The sequence below is a fragment of the Drosophila busckii genome, chromosome X (genome assembly GCF_011750605.1).
Source record: "Drosophila busckii strain San Diego stock center, stock number 13000-0081.31 chromosome X, ASM1175060v1, whole genome shotgun sequence".
Taxonomy (NCBI): domain Eukaryota; kingdom Metazoa; phylum Arthropoda; class Insecta; order Diptera; family Drosophilidae; genus Drosophila; species Drosophila busckii.
The window spans coordinates 11,054,275-11,075,155 of NC_046608.1; the positions used below are offsets into that span (position 1 = coordinate 11,054,275).

Here is a 20,881-nt window from a genome sequence, read left to right on the forward strand (position 1 = left end):
AGGAGCACAGCTGCATTGCCAAAGCAGCAACAGCAGCAGCCGCAGTAGAATTCGTAAAAGCAGCAACAACAACAGCAACCAAAATTGTAACTTTGCTATACTTATGGCAAAGAGCCGAGTGTCGAGTTCATAGAAACGCAATCAACGCCTGCCGCAACGCATTTGATTTATGCCACACACACACACAGAGCCATTGGTGGCGCTTCAATCAGCAAATAGTTAATGCTGCAACTTTTGCTGCCACGCACAAATTGTACGTTTGCCTATTTATATTTGTATACGCAAGCAGCATTAAGCATACAGTTTTAATCAATTAATTGAGAGACCCCAGCACAGCACAGCACAGCACCGCACCACCCAACCCACCGCTTACCACACAACGCAATAAGTTTAAAAGCTTCATTTGGTGTTGCCGCCAGCTCAGAATAAATACTATATATAGTTGAAATGATTATAGCAATATGAAATGTGTTTAGATTAGATTAGATTTCAATTTGACTACTCACAGGTTTTAATTATCTAATTATTTATACTGAATTGTAATTCATTGTATTTAAATAAATTTAATTCTATAGAATTGTAAGTTACACAATTTGCTTGACAATACAATCGATAAAGCCAAAAATATATATGAGCGATCTAATGACAAACAGTAGGTGGATATATGCTAAGGGCGTCAAGTCCTTAGCCTTGGCAAAGTGTTGTTTTGAAAAATGTTTGCCAATATTTCAGTGCAACTCATCAAGCAAATGTGTTTGCCTTTTTCGCAGATGTTGTTAAGCTTAATGCTGCTGCTGTTGTTGTTGTTGCTGTTGCTGTTGCTGTTGATGACAGCAGCGTTGAGATATTAAAGACGCATCAGAAATTGATCAAAATTGCAAAATATTGCGCTAATAGAAAAAGTTGCCAAGCAGGGGAAACAGCCAAGGCAGTGCCAGCGACAGTAAGAGATACACACAAAGAGAATATTCAAAGATAAAGGACGACTCAGTGGGTGGGGTGGGGTGGTATTGGGTTGGTTACTGCACATTTATTGGCAGCTTTCAGCTATAAGTTGTTCCACTCAAAGTGGCGTGTGACATATAAAAATGATTTAAATGCAGTCGCAAGGTTGAACTGTCTGGCTGACAGGACTACGACGAGCAGGACTTGCTTTAGCTTTATGTGTTTTGCTTAAGAGTCTGAGTTTGCGTTTTTTTTTCTATTTGATGGTCGCCTAGTGGCAACTTCGTTATGGCCGTTAGCGTCTTTATTTAACAGCGTCTCGGCCTTTAGTAACTTGAGGGGACCAGCAACATTCTGCAACTTGCAGCAGCAGCAAGTCCAACGGTCAGGCCATCTGCATACTTAATGCATTTTCATTTTCATTTTCATTTTGATTTTATTTCATTGCTCAAGTTTTTCTTCTGCTGTACGCGTCTCTTTTGGCAGCAGACATTCAACTTGCTCTTTGTTCGCCAGCCCCGCCCCGCCCCCAACACTCTTGCGCTCTCTTTCATTGCATTTGCCATTCCTTTGGCTATTTGCCGTATGGCTTGTCTTGCCTGCCTGCCTGTTTGCTTACTTTCATTTGTTTACTTGTGTTTCATTCGGTTAAGTGCTTCCTTGATTGTTTTGCCCGCGCGCGTCCACAACTTGGCCAACATTTCGGCGCTGGCTGCATTTCACTTTGCTCCACTCCACAGCGCTGCACTGTCCCACCCAATTGACTTGCGTTCCGTATTTAACTCACAAACTGACGACTGACGACTGACGCGACTGACGAGACTGACGCGACTGGCAGTTATTATCTTCTGCTAAGCAAGTCTCGCGCTCATTCATTGTTTCGTTTGTGTTCAATGTGCCACTTGTTAACAACATTGTTGTCGATTACGATTACGTGCAGCAAGTTATGCCACAAGAGCCACAACAAACAGCAGACAAACTGCAGTGACAAGACTTTAAAGCTCTTCAACTTCAGCAAATTAAATTGACCAATTGTCTATTGATATTGATAAACAAAGCACAACAAAGATTCATTTATATATATAATACATCCCTTTATATCTATTGACGCTCTTTGTATACGCTTTGCATTGCTTTTAGTGCGGCTTATAGAAAACTTTTGTGTGCTACCCTTTGTGTGTGTGTGTGTGTGTGAGACTCTTTTTTGCCAAACGCATTAATGACAATAAAGGCGCATCTATTCAATTATATCAATACCCCCATTAAATGTTGTGTGTATAGAAATTTTACCTTTGACTTCGTTAGAGAAACTCTCTCTCTCTCTCCCTCTTTGCTTTTAGTTCCATCGGTCCTTTGGGTTACAACACTTGCTCGTATGTCATTTTAATGGATGACAGGCATATTTTTATTATTATTATTTTTTATATCATAGCCACAATACCACACTACCCTACCCTACCCTACCCTAACCCCATCTGAGCGAAAGCGAGAGAGAGAGAGCTAGAGTGTGTGCATATTATTTATTGTATTAAAAATCCATTAGTGATTTTTGAAGCTTGTGGTCGCCATCTTTCATTTTCCATTTTCCATTTTCCATTTACATTTTGACATCAATAAAAGCAACAGCCGAACGAACGCACAGAGCAGAGAGCAGAGCCCAACAAACTACTCAGCACCCGTCACCATATTGTGGCCACTAATTGAATTTTGGTTGAGCCATCGCCAGTTGAAGCCCAGACACCTAGACGAGCGCGTTTGGGCCTGTCCTATCACTAGGTAGCACTTAATTTCTTTCATTGTTACTACAATAAGCCTGGTTAGGTAATATTCAAAAGATATAGCTGTAGATTCAGTACCACAGAATTCATATAAAAGGAACCCGAGCAAAGTTCTTTGGACGAGTTGAAACCCTCGTCTCGAATTGAAGCCATCGCCAGATTGGGCCTTTCCTATCACTAGGTAGGACTAAATTTCTGTCTGGTTAGGTAATATTTAAAAGATATAGCTGACATTCTTAGCTTCAGCACCGCAGAATTCATATAAAAGGAACCCGAGAAAAGTTCTTTGGACGAATTGAAACCCTCGATGTTTCTAGTGCGCCTTAATGCGATCGCAGTTGAAAAAAGTTTCATTCACTTGAACAGATTCCCACATCTCTTTACTAGCCATATAGCTATGCATATAATATGCATAAAGCTAACGCCTGGCAAAAACTTGCAGCGAGCAGTTGAGCCCAAGTGTTAATCGAGTTTCGAGTCAGACGCAGGGATTAAAGTTGCTTGCTTCCATACGCATAATGAAACTGCCTTGCAACACAAGCAGCAAAGACAATGAGGCAAGCTGCAAGTTGTGCTGGGGCTGCAGTCAAAGCAGCTGCTGGCACGGCCATTGATTGTGCTCATTATTGTATAAATTGAGAGGCATTTGGGGTAGACATGCGTTTACGCAAGGATGACAGACTACTTTCAATTTTATTCCATTTCATTTTATTCAACAAAAGACACAGAGCACAACAAGGGGAGCACAACAAATGATTCAGTTATCCTTTCGGCCCGCCCACGAGAATCAAGAGCCTTTTCATTCAGTCCATTAACATGATAAAGACCTTCACATAAGCACCCATAGGCAGCCAAGCAGCAGTATTACTCTCTCTTAGTGAATTGCTTATAGTTTGGCGGTACTCAATTGAATTGCCGAAGATTGACATGTAGAATAATATTAATGCTTCTATTGTATATCAAGCAGTATTCAAACATTGGACATAACACGAAAGATGAACTAATTAGGCACTGTAATTAGTTCCTAATTTGTAGTAGGATATCGTTATCAAGCAGAACTAGATAGACAAGTAGATTGGACAGATTGTAAAATGCAAACATGCATGCATATCTAAATGTCAAAAAGCACTGAAAGCAATATAAAGTGCAGCTTTTTGATGAATGCCACAAATATTTCTTGATTATAGCGACAGAGAAGCAAATTCTTTGTTTGGAAATCACTTCTGATCTATTTCTTTGCTTGAGAGCTCAATCTGAATGGTTGATAGAGCAATTCAATGCTAAAAAGCAATAACTGTTATACAAAATGTTGTCAAGTTGCCACAGAGCAGTTAGATGATGCCACATGAGCAGCACCGAGAGCTGCTAATTGAAACATAATTCACAATTTTGTTTGAAAGCAAATGCAATTCAGGTTGACTGCTAGCTAGGGACCAATTTGTAACTGAAAGCGAAAGTTAAGCGGCAACAGTAAGAGACAGATTGAAAGAGAGTGAGAATAGGAGGGAGAAAGTTGGTTTGTTAAGGACTTGAAGATAGCTAAAAACGGTAACGCCAGCGGAATTAGTTAGCACGTGGACGACGAGATGATGAGAAGAGTGTGCAAAGGTTTTTAATTGAAAGCAAACAACACTTGCGCCATTTGTTGAAGGCAACTTTGGAGCTGCAGAGTGGGGAGGGAGGAGGAGCGAAAGGGTGGCGCAGGCTAAAAATGTTTGTTTGCATGCGTGTCGCTGACAAGCCGCCGCCCTCGCTGACCTACGTGGCAGCAAGCAACATGGCCCCCAGCCATTGCAGCAGCCAACAAAGTGGCAAAGACAGCATTGGGCAAGGGCAAGGGCAAGGGCAAGGGCTGGGCAGAGTGCTGGGGTAGCCGGCATAAAAGTGAAAAACAATTGAACCCTTGGGCGAAATTGGTTTTGACAATGTAAATAAATAAAACACAAGCATAAATATTTACTGCCTGGCGTCGTCGGCAGTCGTAGTAGAAGTAAGCAAAAGGATGCTCAGCTTAAGTAAGTAGTGGGCCGACCGACCGACCGACCGACCAAGCAGGCCTACTTCATCCTAACTGACGTAAGCGTACAGATTACAGCAGCTTCAGCACACACACACAGACAGACAGACAGACAGACAGACACACACACGCACACAGCTACAGTTGCTGACCTTTGGCAGAGCTTTAGTTTTGGGTAGCACATGAATTGTTGGCAACAGGATTTGCAGCTCATTTCATGGCAAACGCACTTGTGCTTGGGCTTCGGCTTGCGCTTGCTCCTGGACGACTATTCACACTGCTTGTGCCTTGTCGTCTGTCTCTTTGTCCTGCTGTTGGCCATAGGCGTCGAGGCCCTGTCCTGCCATAGTTCTTGCCAAAGCCAATTGAGCAACCTTAGAACCCTAACCCTTGTGCTAATATTTGATTGTGGTGCTCTCGAGGTTAATGGCAAGCCCACATTTTAAACTGTCCCTAGTAGTCAATGAGCAGCCAACAAGCTGGGCCCAAGCAAATCCTTGCTCACTCCACACCAACTGAATGCATTTCGAATTAGAAAATAATAATTGCAGCATCAAATTACAAGCTACTCTCTCTCTCTTCTATTGCAACTAAACATACAATTAGCTTAAACTTAACTCTGTTTTGTCCCCAAGACAGCAGCGCACTGCGTTTAACAATAGCAAACTGATTTTAAGCGACAGCACACAATAAAAGCCAATTGCAAATGATAAGAGCGAATCAGCGAACAAGAGAAAGTTGCATTAATTTTCCATTACAATTATTATATGAAGTGCTGGCTGCTGCAGCTACAGACGAGCCCAGCATCGTATTGGCCATAATCATTTTCCGCGTAATTTATTTGAGCAGCATAATATCATATTTCTTACACACACACACACACATACAAGTGCGCGCGCGCCTACAAGCGCAAGAGTGAAACGAAAAAGGAAAGGAAGTCAACAAGTCGTAGCTGAAGTTGAAGCAGCTTCCGCTGAATAATTTAAACGTGCACACATGTGGCCCTCTGCTGATGAAGCTCAATCTGTAGCTGGAGAGCACGTTAAAATAGGCGGAAGGCGATTATCAGACAGTTTGCACACAATGTTGTCGTCGTCGTTGTCGTTGTCGTCGTGGCTGCTTGAGCTTTCAGTCTGTGGGCGGCAACGAAAGCGAAGGCGGCGCACATTTATTGCCAAAATTAAATGACAATGTTGTTGAAAATCCAACGTAAGAGAAGTTGAGGGGACAACCCCGTGCTCTCTCTCTCTCACTCTCACTCTGAGGCAGTTAAATACAGCTGTATATGCATCTTTTATATTGAGAGCATGTCGAGTTTGAATTTGTGCATAAAAATGCATACAAAGTGTATAGCGTAGTTAGCTGAGAATTAACATGAATTTCACTGCTTAAAGACGAATAAACTCAAGCAAATCACTCGCAAAGTGTATAGCGTAGTTGGGTGTGCTTCAAACACCATTGAATTTAACTGCTTAAAGTCCATATGCTGCTACCCGAGCGAGCTCAACAATTTTTCAACAAGTTTTATGCAATTTTTTGTGTGTCTGCGTGCATTTTTCTTGCAGTGTGTATTGCCATTGTTGTTGTTGTTGTTGTAGGCGTTGGGTTCAGTCCAAGTGTAAAGGAATTTTCGGGGGGCCACACACACACACACACACACACACACACAAACAGACTGACAGACAGAATGAGCTGCAGATTGTTTGGTTTAACGCGACGTCGACGCAGATTCTCAGCCCCAGTCGTATACACATGCATGGAAATAAGTCGCGGGTTAAAGGTCGCGGGCTCTGTGGGTGCGCAAAGCTCTAGGTCACGTGAGGTTGACTGTGCGACGTTAGGGAGAGACGCTCATAGTCGCTTTTGTTCGAGCAACTTTTGCGTAAGATTGCGCAGTAAATTGTCGAAAATTAATTTTCATGTTACAAAGCTGCAAATTGCGTTGAATGACAGAGATGGAGCGGGCTAGAGGTGGAGCGCGGTGCAAAACGGAACGCGAGTATATTACAAAGATATATGAATGTATAAATGTTGTGCCCTGAGTTTGCTTTTTGCATAGTTATGCCTAATTGAAATTTTATGCAGCTCTTGTTACGTTGTTAAATTCAATAGTTAAACATATACATAACAAGCTCTATATATGCCAAATTAAAATGCAAATATATAAATGAATATGAACTTACATTTTTGGGCTGTCAGCACACAAATAACTGACAGACATGTCGCTGTAGTCGCAGTTTTCGATCTGAAATCAATCCAAGTTAAATATGTAATATTGATACCCGCAAATCCATGTTGAGACTGTTATTCAATTACAGTTCATTAAAACGATTACATAATAAATTATCATCAATTTGCTGATTTTTGCTGGACACATATCAGCAATGAAAAGAGGGGAGAAATGGACATGGACATGGACACTACATTTTAGCCAAATGACAGTCAAATGTGATTATGATTGTTTTTCCAAGCCATTAACTGGAAACACACACACACACACACATACATCGATACAAATTGACAAACAAACAAACAAAATGGGCTGTTAACCACCTGTTTCAATATTGAAATGTATTTAATCCGTTAAATATCTCTCATTTATATGACATTAAATATAATTTGGACTAAGCGGATTGTTTACACACACACACAAACACAGAAATAGGCAATGAATAAATGTTTGTATGCGTATCGCACAAATGAAGCTACAGAGTCTTGATTAGGCTTATTTGTTGAAGGAATAATAAATGATAAATTATCCACACTAGAGTTTTCATTTTTACAAACAAATAATTTTACAGCTAAAAGCAAAATTTGTTGCTAATTTGGCATTGCATTTCAATTTAAATCAATCAATTCATATGCATATTTATTTATGCTTTACAGCTGAGATTCCGTAGAAATTTATGATTTACGCTTCTTTTTTTCTCTTTGCTCTTACGTGTTTTCTATGGTAAGCCATGGGCGCTAAAAGCTTTAGCAACACACAAACAGGAATTAAACAACAGTTAAGTTCTTAGTCACACACATACCAATGCAGCGAACTAAATGCTACCAAGCCGATTGCTAGCTACATTCCAAAGAACGATTTAGTGCTGAAAGCGAAGCCATTAAATAATCTGAGAGTAAACAATGTAATTCTTTTGAATTGCTAAGCCAGACGCATGAGCTAATTTTGTTTTCGCCAGCCCTGGTAACTAACTGACGCCAAATCTGTGACGCGGCTTAGGCGACCGCAGCAACAGGACCTAAGCTAGGCAGAGGCCAAAGAAGAGCAGTCAATGTGTTGCCTTTACGCCTGCCTTCAATTTTTTTTATTTTATTTTGTTGCGGCTATGTGTGTGCATGTGTGTGTGTGTTGGCCTTTTGTTGGCAAACACTTTTTGTTGACATGACCGACAACATGAATAAGCTAAGCCTCAACAGCATAAAATCCCTTGCCCCCAGCTGCGGTACGTACCAACCAAGCAGCCATCCAACCAGCCAACCAACCAACCCACCAGCCAGTCAGTCAGCCAGCTAGCTATCTACACGCCTCTACCTCTGGAATCCACCTATGTATATATGTATCTGTGTAGAGCTCATGTTGTGTGCGTTTTTGTTGTTAATTACAATTATGATAATGAATCTTACAAAAGACTAATTAGTATGTTAAAAATGTTGGCGCGCACAAAAGCTCTGGATTTATATCAGGTGTAGGAGCCTATACATATATATGTATATGCATGTGTGTGTGTGTGTGTGTTTCAAGAGCTCAACTCTTATATATTCCCTTTCATGAGCATAAAGCAAATGCTACAATGACAACAGTCCCCCCAACAATAACAACAACAACAACAACAACAACTTGTTGTTATTTAACATGTGTTTAAGGCTACGTAGGCTATGTGTCTGTGTTGCCGTCTGTGTACGTATGTGTGTGTGTGTGGGTGTTGACCTAAAATATCTGCATCATGCATATGTCAAATTACCTAACACATGTACAATGCCTTTAAGCAAATTCTAGCAGAGCAATGTACATTCCAAGTTTAATTGAAATCAATTTGACATGTGAAAGCAAGAAGCCAAAATTTAACCGTCGGATTAGCTTGCTAGCCAATTTAATTTACAATTGAAGCACTCGGTATAAACAATTAAAAGGCGCAAAGGGAATTTGATTGGATTGCTGCGAAAATGTCGTCGCTAATCCGTGGGTTAAGCAATTGACAACAAGCGAGAACTTTAAACAATGCAATCAATTTATATTTATTTACAATTTGCTTTGTATTCACAGCCACAGAGAGAGAGAGAGATCAAATTGATAACTAGATTTGATGAGAAAAATGCAGCAAACAAAACAAGCAAACAAACATATTTCTCACAACTAATTGTTCAACTATTCGCTTCAGAGTAACTGGTAATTGTAACATAACATATATATATATGTGTGTGTGTGTGTGTTGTTATTGTTAATTCAATTATGGCAATATGTTTATTGTAATTGAATTGCATTTGTTGTGTTCGGGCTGCAGACAGGCAACAGTTAGTAGGCGCATTTTATCAAGCTGCTTTGGTTCAGTGGCCCGGCCCGGCCCGGCCCGACCCGGCCGAGCGGGCGGTCAATGTCAATTGTCTGGTCAATTAACTATCCGAATCTGTACAAGATTTGTGTAAAAATACAACAGCAGCCAGACAATTGCAGACACCCACATATGTGGCCTTAACACTCACTATCTGCATATCTCACATACATACATACATATGTTTGTTTGCATGTATTTGTATGTAGTATGTACATATTTCATAAGCCTGGGCACTCACTGTAGTACTTTAGCATTGGCTTTGGTTTGGTGCTTTGCATTTGTAAATCTGTTGACTCTTTAATCGATTTAGCAGCTCAGCCCTGCTGCAGGCGACACATGAATTAGCCTGACAATGCTGGCGTCGATAACGGCACCCACAGCAGCAGCAGCAGCAGCAACAGCAACAACAACAACAAGCATACATACCAATGATGGCAGACAGCGCGCAGCCCCAACTCCTGGAGCAGCAAGCGTGTTGGCTTTAACAAGTCAGTTTTTTATTCTTTTTTGCACTTTTCGAATTGTATATTTTTTTTCATGCTTTCCTTTGCTGACTTTGCCAGCCAACAAGTTGTAGATTTTCATTTTGATTTCGATTTGCGCTTCACTTCGCGTTGCTAACCACAAATTTGCTGACATTTGCATACAGCTACACACACACACAGAGACTGGCTTGTGTGGGTGTGTGTTAGACAGCACTGGTTTAAAGCTGACTATCGCGCATCGATCGTTGCTCACGTTTACTCACGCTCACGCAACACTTTAATCGAAAGATTTCAAATTTTAAGCTGCTCGATAACATTGCCAACGATCGCTAATCGCTTAGACAGTTTACAGCACTTATGTATATCGCAAGCTAAAGAAATACGTTATGAAACTTGAAGAGTAACAGAAAATTGCACAATGTTGCAGTTTGCTTAAGTTGCTGCAATTTTTAGCGTAACTTTGGCCACGTGCTTTAAATTTGTACAACATTTCAAGTATTTAGCATACTAAGCAGACACAGGCAGTGAGTTTAACAGAACGGGCACAAAACGAAGCAGAGAGAGAGAAGCAAGTCAGACTTGAAATTATGCCAAATACTACGAACCCAGTTGTCTGGAGTACCGTTCCGGTGTCCTGCCCTTGCCTGTACATGTGTGTATATATATCAGAGGGTGGAGCAGTCTATGCACATACGGATGTTGTGCTGATGCTGTTTATGCCTTTTACATTTTACGCCGTAATGAATTCAACGTAACATTGGTAGCAGCAACAAAAGTCTGTACTGTGAAATTTGCCAACTTCCGCTTTTTGCAAAGTTGACAACATGTCCAAACGACCAACGACCAACTGGCCAACAACTAAGCAAGCAGCTGACCAGCTGGCCCAGTTGCTACTTCCAACTCCTAGCCGTTGCTTCGATGAGCCACCACCACCAGTTCCTTGTGTGAACTAATGCATACGCTTTAATGTTCAAATTCGCTGGAAAGCCTTTCAGCTCATATAGAGCATAGCGCGCTGTGTGCACTTCTTTGTATGCTGGAGGCAATTACAAAATCTTTGGCGGCACAGCTGCTGCTTTGTTTTAACATTTCTTGTTGTTGCTGCCTTTTTTATTGCTAAATTGCTGTAAACTGTCGCACACAGTTAAGCGCATTAGGCTGACCATTTGGGCCACGCAATTGGGTCTGGGTGACCAAAAGCAGCAGCGACACTGCCAAAAGCAAAAATACGACTATTAAACATTTTTTATAATTAGCGCCCTAGCATTGCCTTCTACTGTCAAAGCTTCGACAACAATTTAGCCTTGATTTGTAAATTTGGGTTTCTAAAATTTGTTGAATAAAATTCAGTCTCAATTTTGGGCTCGTTACATATTTTGCTTTTGTTAATTCACGCGCGTTTAGCCTATAAGTTGTTTTTCTTACTTTCTAAACTAAACAATGCTGTGAATCAAATACCATCAATTGAGCTAGCTAAACAATATTTTGACAAATTTTAAATTAACGTGCGCCCTCACATTTCGGAGCATACACTTTCAATTATTTTTGTGAAGAACTTACTTTCGTTCAATCATCAATTTTATGGCGGTAAGTGAAAGCTGTAACCATTAAGCGGTCAGGTCAGGGCGGTGCTTGGCAGTTGGCTCCGTTTAAAGGTGAATTGGCTGTCATATGATTAAATGTGCAACGAGTTGGCATTGCTTGCCACATTATTGCAGTTGCAGTTGTTGTTATTGCTGTTGCCACTGTCGTTGCCATAATTCCCGTGCATTGTGCGTCCGCATCCGCAGTAGAAAGCAAACAGTAAAAAAAGAGAGAAAAATATATTAAAATAAATTTGAATAAAAATGTCTACAAAGATTAAATCGCCATGAGCCGACATCGTCTGCAATTCCCAGACGTTTTTGCCAGCTCTGCCCTTTAGCCAGTCCCAAGCTCAGACCCAGACCCAGACCCAGACCCTCTTCCATCCCTTTCAGATTTGGCTTTGGCTTATTGTTGTGGCATTGGCTTCTTCCTGATGACTGTTGGTCACCCCTCCCCCAGCCCCAACACTCACCTTGCCACAGCTCGAGCTCGGCTCGGCTCTTGACTGTGGACTGTTTCAGTTTCTCTTACTGTTGCCGTTGCCGTTGCTGGTTGCTGGTGCTGGTTGCTGTTGGTGTTCGCTGGCCTGGCAAAAATAATGCGTATCCGTTGCGGATTTTGTGCCAGGACAAACAAGGCAACGTGCTGTGCTGTGTTGTGTTGTGTTGTGTTGTGTTGTCCTGCGTCATCTTCAGTCTCTTAATTTGTTTATTTGTTTGCCTCTGTTTATTGTTGCTGATGCTGTTGTCGCTTTCACCTTTAAACAATTCCATTTACTAGCGGCGACAAATTTCAGTTTTTATTGCTTTCATTGTTAACATTTTTTCCTTCTGCCGTTGTTGTTGTTGCTGTTGCTGTTGCTGTTGGTCTGGGGCACTCACTGGGGTCAGCTCCTTGGCCACGGGCATTCGGTTAACCAGCAGCGCAACTGCTGGCAATAATAATAACAATAAATAAGTTAATTTAAATACAATAAACACAATTAAAGCTGTCAGAAGTCTCAGCCAGGGGCCCAAACGTAATCAGCAGCAGACTCGGACTCGGACTCGGACTCAGAATCAGATCGAAAAGTTTGATCTGCTCTTTTCTCTATCTTTTCAGCTTGTGTACACATCGTAGAGAATTTTTTTAGCAAATATGGAGCAGAATTCGATGCTTTATGGACTGGTCGAGATTGACAAGCTGCGTCACGGCTGGGAGGCCAGAGAATTTCCCATACAGGTGCCCACAGCAATTGTGCAGAGCGGACTGCTGCCATCGATCTTCGATTGGCCGCTGCTGGGACAGCTAATGCCGTCGGAGCAAACGGCGGGCATCTCACTGCTGCAGGAGCGCATCAACAACTTGGAGCTGTTAAACAATCTAACGACATCGCTGCAACGCATTCAGATACTGCCAGAGACAGAGCTGGGCGTTGACCTTGTCATTGGACGGCCCAGCTACAATGTGCTGGTGCGTGGCGATGGCAGCATTATGGTCAACGAGCTGCCCAGCCTGCACATTCATGTGTTTGGCACCGAGACGCGAGCGGCCGCCGGACAGGAGTCCACGCTGGCCATCCAGTGCGCTGCGGGCATGGGAGAAGCAGCAGCAGCAGCAGCAGCCAAAGCCAAAGCCAAAGCTGAGCAGCCACTAACTGAGGTGCCACCCGCTGAGGCAATAGCAGGCGGCGACAAGCAGCAGCAGCGACGCCAGCGTCGTCGTCATCGTCAATCACTCTGGCTGCGTATTAGCAACTGGTTAAGCAATCATCTGCCGCGCCTGGAGCCCTTCAGTTAGGTTCAGACCCACACAACTGCAACACATTCATTCATTCATTACAAGAAACACGAGAACACTCAACTGCTTAACGAATAAATTGAATGCGTGACGTAAATTGTTTCCACTGCCCCCTTAACAGCCAACAGCACCTCTTGCTATATTTATAGTGCAAATCGGTTGGAAAGCTGCCGCAAGCATGTCGCGTGGAAAAATTCACTTTGGCACAAGCGACGTAAAATTGCATAAAGCAAACTTTTGCACGCTTCAGTGGCTGCCGCTTGACAATGGCAAATCATAAAGCAAACTCAAGCATCACTTGTCCAAGTGGAAGATTCTTTACAGCCAGCCAGCCAATTTAATCGTTGCCATTTAATTTGAGCTTGCAGCGCAGACAAGAGAAGAAATTGTTAATATCCAGCTTAACAATTTGTCAAACTGCGGCGAGCAATTTTCAAACTTGTCTATATCTACTAATTCTTCTAATTCAAGTAACACTCGGCAGAAAAGTTAATTTATTTAAATAATGTTAATCAACATGTAAACATAATGCGCGGCCTGAAAGGATTAAAGAATTAATTGTGAGTCTATTTTGGCTGGCAGCTGTTGCAACCGACGACAGCTGCACAGCAGTTGCCAATAAAAGATTTTTATGTATTTATTTGAGCCGCTGCGCACTTGGCGCACATTCAAATGAAGCTCTAAAGGAATATGCAGCAAAATGTTGCAGCTGTTGCAGCTGCTGAAGGTCAATGGGCTTGGCAAGCGAGCAAACTAGCGCAAAAAAGGGGTTACTTAGATTAAAAACCAAAAATCGAAAGCTAAAGTCAGCGCAGGAGCAATTGCTGTTGCCTAGACAGCTGCAGATGCAGTGAATCCCCATTCACGACTACGCCACAGCTCTGAGCCTATATGTCGCTCATAACTGTGTGTGTGTGTGTGTGTGTGTGTCCGTGTGTGTGTCTGTGTGTGTGTGTGTAATATGAGCAAATGAATTTTTAATAAAAGCGCCACATGTTGCCAATAGAAGTGCAAATACAAATGGATATATGGAAATGCTAGAGTTGCCGCTCCTGCTAGTCTGCCACACTATCCATTTAGTTTCTGCTGCTGCTGCTGCTGCTCCTGTGCCCCAGCCACATATTCATCCAGGCCGACACAACATGCAACATGCAGCGGGGCCACACACTGAAGAGCAGCCATTAGTGAATGACTTTCTATGTGCAAAAACCTCACTCACAACCAAACGAGACTCAACGACCGACCCGCCGACAGATGGCGCCACTGCCAGTGTCAGTGCATCGAGAGCCTCCCGTTGCGCGTTTTTTTTTTGGTCAAAGCCAAAGCCATGATTCCAGGTAAAAGCTCTTTGTGCTCCATTTATCTTGAGCCCAGCCTCCCTCCCCTGCCCAGCTTTGACTCTTTGCTCCTGGGCACAAAGACTGCATGTGGAGCAACAAACAACACAAAGCATTAAATGACATTATAATGAATGAGTTATGAATTAAACAAATTAAAACAATTGCGCTTACAAAGTTTTTTAATAAATAGCAAACTTTGTTGTTGTTGCAAGCGCAACAGCCAACTAAAGTGCAACAGCCACAACACACAGAAAAGTTAGGCGCAACTGGATGCCAGGCTACAATCAGATCAGTGTGGTTGCCATACGGACAGCAATTTGAAATTAATTTACTTGTCCAGCAGTCGTGTCACTCAATGAATAAAGGAATACCTGTGGCTACAGATGCAGCTCTAGCTGCAGCACTTTATATAAAACAATAGCAGCAGCAACAATTTAATATTGGCTAGGTGTAAGCACAAAAAAAAAATGTTAGACAAAGCTACGACATCAGCATAAAGAGAACGCAAATATTTTCTGTGATTTGGTCAAGTCAAGTGAATTTGCTGAGTGTGCCTTGCCTGGTGCTGCCAAATGAAGTGGAAGCAAGGAATTTCACACAATTGTGCACTGACCAAATGGCTAACACCCACACCCACACACACACACACATAGAGAGAGCTGTGATTGTAGCTGCGCCGCTGGAATGAGCAAATAAGCCAACAAATAAACAGGCAAACAAATAAATAGACAAAAGCGCAGAGCAAAGCACAAATAACAACGCAAAATCGAGTGCATATATATGCTATAGATATAGCTAAAGAGCTATACCGATTGAGCACATTCCTTGAAGAATTTTAACTCGAAAATCACATAAAGCAAGCGCATGTGTCTGTCCTTTGAGTTTATTTGTGCGTTTCCCAGGACAAACTCGTTAGTTTAGCCATTGTAGTTGTAATGCGAAGAGACAGGCCGCCGCTGCCGCCGCTGCCACGTTGCTCGTGTGGCAGCATCAAAAACCCACTTCATTATTACGCTCGATTGTGCACGTGTTGCTGTTGTTGCCACACAATGGGGGCGCCACATAAAGTACCTACGAGTGTGTAGCACACACACACGTTACAACAATTGAACAAATGGCCAACATTTCATTTGTTGTGCTTTTTTGCATTCTCTTTTCACACTTGTGCCCCACACACGGCAGAGAAAACAAAAGCGAATGACCCACCAAGCAAACCACAATAACAACCACACACACAGTGTTCTAAAAGCGCACCGCACAGCTTTGGGCACAACTCGCTTTAACCCTCAACTGATGCGCTAAGCTGCTGCTCCATTCGATTAGTTTGAGCTGCCTTTAAGTTCAATTCAAGACTTGAGCGTCTTAATTATTAATCTTTGCTTTAATAAATGCATTCGTTGATGAACTCACGTACGAAATTGAGCTTAGTAAAGTGCAAGCGACTAAACTGAAAACTAACTTTCTATAAAACGCAAATAAGCAACTAAATTCATTTGCACATTTCTTACGAACGATTTGATTTTAGAGTTTAAGTGTTAACGCGGCTTAAACGAATTTAATTCCAAATATTTAGCTAGATAAATTTCTGCAAGTGTAGACAGTGTCTACTCGCTTGAACGGACACGTGGCCAGCGCACCAAAATCTAGTCCCCAATTGGGAGCCGAACCAGCCGCAGCCACAGGTCAAACTAGAGATGATGCTGCTGCTGCTGCTGCTGCTGCTGCTGCTGCTGCTGCAATTACGTATGTGTCTGTGTCTATGTGTGTGTGTGTGTGTTACATTGCCACCCACAGCAACCGCTAGAATTCGCGCAGGACGAGCAGCAGACCACAACTTTAGCTGTCTGTCAAATATGCTAGAGAAATATTTCAAATTGTGGCTAGCTGGCTGGCTAAAAATTGAACATAGCAGACAACAATGGGCATCACCATCACCTGTGTGGCATGCAACACTGCTGGGGAAATGTGACTGGGAGCACACACACACAGAGCTGTGGACTGCGGCCTTTAAAATGGCCGGGCCGAGCCGAGCCGAGCCGAATAGCTTGGCTATTCAAGTAGCATTCATTTTATTTATTTATTTGGTATTCAAAGCGCAGCTCGTTTGCCACTTGCCACTTGCCACATGCCACATGCCCGCATACCGCAACTCACACACTACAAGAATTTTCATTATTTGCACCTTTTGTGTCATTTACAAAGCAACAACAAAAAGCATTCAAAAAAAATCTACAACTCTCGCTCTCTCTCACTCTCTCTCTATTTTAAATTATTCATTTTGTACATTTTGTGGGTCATCAGTTTTTAGGCCGGCTTGTTGTTTAGTTGTATATTAAGCATACGCAGCATTGTGCAGCATAATTAATTCTATGCTAAGCCTTAAATGCATTATAATAGTTTAAAATAAGCAATTTATTGATGTTTACACACTCTTACATGTGCTGATAGCCACAAGTCTTGCCTTTAATTTGCTTAAGTGACCGCACTAAAGGATTTTCGGTTTGAAAACGCATTGAAGCGCAGCTTCGACATGAAAGCAACAAAACTAAAGCATAAAACATGAAAAATATTAATAAATTTGATACTCACAGGCAAACAAAGCCGCAAGACAAGAAATGTGTGTGTGTGTGTGTGTGTGTGTGTGTGTGTTTCATATATATAATATATATATTTGAATTTCATTTGGTTTCTAGTTTGGCGCTTGGCGCAAAGAAGAAAAATGTGCAAGTAAAAATCAATTTAAAGTCAAAATTAGATTTTCAAAATCAACAACACAAGGCAAACACACACACACACACACACACACACACACACACAGACACACATGCCAAACAACATTAGTGAGAGTCATGAGCATTCTTACAACCAGCAGAGCCCCCTATCCCAATCCCAATACCAATCCCAATCTCCACCTCGCCTGCTGCTCTGTCTATGTTTCGCCTGTTTTCTTAACCCTCTGCCATGTTACCCACACGCAAAGTTTAAATATGAGTTTGGAAAAAAGTTTTGTGAGGCGTAAATATTTTGTGGCAAAACGGCTGGAATCCTGACGCTGACGCTGACGCTCGAGCTGATGCTGCTGGCATCTTTGCCTGCTGCCTTTTTATCCTTTCCGCGAGCGGGCCAACACACACACACACACACACGCACACACACATTTAGGCAACGCACGAAAAACTGCCGACCCAGTGTTTGATTTATGCCGGTTGAATTTTAAAATTCTCTTCTTCGCCCCAGCAGCAGCAGCAGCAGCAACAACAAGCATACGCCGCGTATGCCAAATCCGATTAAGTTTTCAGCGTTTTCCTTCACTTATTTATTTACTTTTTTTTTACTTTCTTTTCTTGCTGCTGCTGCTGCCGCTGCTGTTGTTGTTGTTGTGTTTTATTTTTTGTATTTTGTTACTAGCGAACTAAGAAGCCAACCCGTAGCAAAGAGTTTCACAAAAGATCAAAAACTTGTGCCATTTTGCAGCCTTAAGACAACGTCGCGTGTTCAGCTGCCTTGAGCCCAGTCCCAGGCCCAGGCGCAGCCAGTCAGGCAGCTTTGTAGAGCGCAAAAAAAAAGTGAAAGGATTCAATTTCGGTGAGTGGAAAAAAATAAAACACACACACACACACAAGAACAAAGTGAAAGAGCTTCATGCACGCCAACAACAAATCAAAGTCTTTTTTGAAGTTTTTGGCGCCTCACTGTTAAGCGTAACAGAGATTTTCAAGCAGAGTTTGTGAAGAGCAGAGAACAGAGTGCGGAGGCGGAGGCGGAGGCGGAGGCGGCAGCCCATTAAAGTATTGAGCTAATTTTCCATTGAATAAACTCGAGGCTAATAATAAGAGCACAATACAAAGGATATAAAATTAATACAAGTTTGCATTCAATATTGAGTTTTAGTTTAAATTGAAGCCACTTTCAATTTGCATAAACAAAGCTGCAGCGTCTACAAACATTTAACAAGCTCAACAATTGGTTTGGCCCACGCATTAATTTTATTGTTTAGCTGCGCTTAATCATTAATGACTTTCATCAAGTTGTCAGCACACAAATATCCTAATAGAATTCTCACCACGCCATTGACACTGCTAATGTCCCGTTCATTTCTTTTTTGTTGATTTCTTTTTGCTGATAGCTCGCTTGGAGTTGTGTGTGGCTTTGACTTGAAAAGAAAATTCAGTCAGCAGCTAATTACCGAAGAATCACTCAATGGAACTTCAAGGTGGTTTGTGTACACTGAAAGAAATGTTGCGTGTAAATTGTGCAGCATTTTTGCTATTTTATAGTAAGCACTAATACTAATTTTCTATAAGCTGCAGCTTAGCTGCTTTAAAAAGTAGTTTCGATTGCTTTATGTAGTTTTTAGCTATTTCTAGCTATTTATATGCAGCGTTTTAGCTATGAAATTCTGGCAATGTAAACAGCTAAAAGCAAAAAGCACTAACGCTAGCAGCGTTGCCATTTTAGCCTTTTGCCCGCTATATGTGGCTGTTTTCAAAAGCAAATAGCGGGATAAATTGTAAACTAGCGGGAAATATAGCCCTTTTGAAAGCTTCATGGTTTACTATGCCCAATGGTCAATTGCCTTCACAATTTAATTTTTATTTTTTTGTTACTTAAACTTTTTTTTTTACTATTTGTCATTTTGTAATTTCATTTCGAATTTCGACTTCAAATCTCAACTGTGCGACCTTTTTTTTTTTTGGTCTTTACATGAGTTTTGAAGCAAATTTTGAATCTAGCTTATTCTAGCTTCTTTTTCTCCTCAATCAAAACAGTTGGCTGCGCCCAATTTTAACGTGCGCTATGTAAAATCAGTTACGCTCGCCTATATACACAACAGTTTTGTTCAGGCTCGCGGCGTTTGCTTTGAGCCAGGCTTGCAGCAAATCCTTTTAGTGCAAGTGCTAGACAGACTAACTAAACTAGTATACGCTTTAATTTGTACTGCAATTTAAGAGAGACAAGGCAACTTTCAACATGCACAACAACATAAAATTTTAGAATAAAAAAAATTAAATTAAATGAGAAAATATATATAGATATATATAGTTGCACATTGCTTTGGTGTGCGGGCGGAAAGCGGTAAAAAAATTATTTTTGCCCAAAAGCAAAAGCTAAGGGAAATTCCCAAGTAAAAGCCATAAAGCCTCAGTCCCAGTTCACAGTTCCGCGCTAGATAAACTTTTTAAATGCCGCTACAGCGTCATGTAGTTCACAATAGCTGGGGCCAAGCAACTTAAAACTAACATAAAACCCCCAAAAGAGAAGAAGAGAGAAAGAGAAAAAAAACGAAATAGAATAGCAAGAGCAGAGCAGAAATCTTGACTCGTAGACTCGCCACGGGCCATAGATAAAGTTTTACGCTCGATTTTGCACAAGCCAAAACGCTGGAACTGCAGTCCAAGGATCTCGGACCATTGCATACACTTGATGCCCATTGATTGTGCCAAGTGGCAAGCTCGGAGTGGCTGCGACTGCTGCAGTCTCAAATGTTTTGATTGTAATTGAAAGCGGCAGGCGTAATGCAAGCAAACTAATTTGCTAATTAACTGAGCCCAAGACAAAGACAAAGACGCAACTCGAAAGCGTTGAAGACGCCACAATGCATTTAGTCTGTGTGTGTGTGTGTGTGTGTGATTTCAATAAATATTGCTATAAATGTTTTACAACTTGTTAAAACAAATTGACAGTTCCCAGTGCTTGGTTGCTGGGCCAGGGTATATGGAAACGCTTTGCTTACAAAAATCGCTGAGGTTTGCGTTTCATTTACTTTTTTTGTTTTTTTTTTGGAGGCAAATCGCAGCTCTTGAAGCACAGGCCGTCAACGCCTGGGCACAAAACCAATTGAGGTACGAAAATTGCAAGCTTTGTCTTTGAGATGAAGCCAGTGCGTAGCCAGGGCAAGGGGCAGGCCAAGGAGGCAGCAGCGAACTAAACCGAAGCAAAGCAAACCTAAAATGCCCTACGGAAATATTGATTCTTGTCTAGGCAGCGCTCCCACACTCTGAGTGAGCTCCGCTCTCGCTGCTGCTCCATTTTGCCGCCTGTCGAAAACTCGTTGGCAAAGTTTGCATTTTTCGCCAGACTTTGACTTCGACTACGTCGACGACTTCTTAACAGTTTTTCACTTGAAGTGTGTGTCATGCTAATTATAAATCGAAACTTCCGGCGACACTTTGTCAACGGCAAAAAGTTCCAACACAGCAGCCCAACCGCCAACAACTACCCACACTGAGTGAATGACTGAGAGAGAGAGAGAGCGGCAGGGCGGGCAGTCTGTGTTGCTTTTTAACACTTTGCTGCAAATTGTTGCAAGCGTTGACCAAGCGTCTGATGTCTGGCTGGTGTTAGTTGAAAGTCAATGCGGCGGCTGTTCGATTTAATTACATGCGCA

At 41.9% G+C, this 20,881-nt stretch overlaps 2 protein-coding genes across 2 annotated transcripts in view; one reads left to right on the plus strand and one right to left on the minus strand.

Moving 5' to 3' along the window:
• LOC108605671 (neurotrimin) overlaps positions 1–6,939 on the minus strand; it is a 67,918-nt gene extending 60,979 nt beyond the window's left edge. Inside the window, exon 1 of the mRNA XM_033294303.1 lies at positions 6,924–6,939. The gene's annotated coding sequence lies outside the window, so the exon portion shown is untranslated. The remainder of the gene's footprint in view (positions 1–6,923) is intronic.
• Positions 6,940–11,126: 4,187 nt separating this feature from the next.
• LOC108605950 lies at positions 11,127–13,267 on the plus strand. The gene is made up of 2 exons (XM_017995771.1): positions 11,127–11,374; positions 12,476–13,267. The coding sequence occupies exon 2, from the start codon at positions 12,512–12,514 to the stop codon at positions 13,151–13,153; it is 642 nt and encodes a 213-aa protein (XP_017851260.1). The 5' UTR covers positions 11,127–11,374; positions 12,476–12,511; the 3' UTR covers positions 13,154–13,267.
• The last annotated feature ends 7,614 nt before the right edge of the window (positions 13,268–20,881 follow it).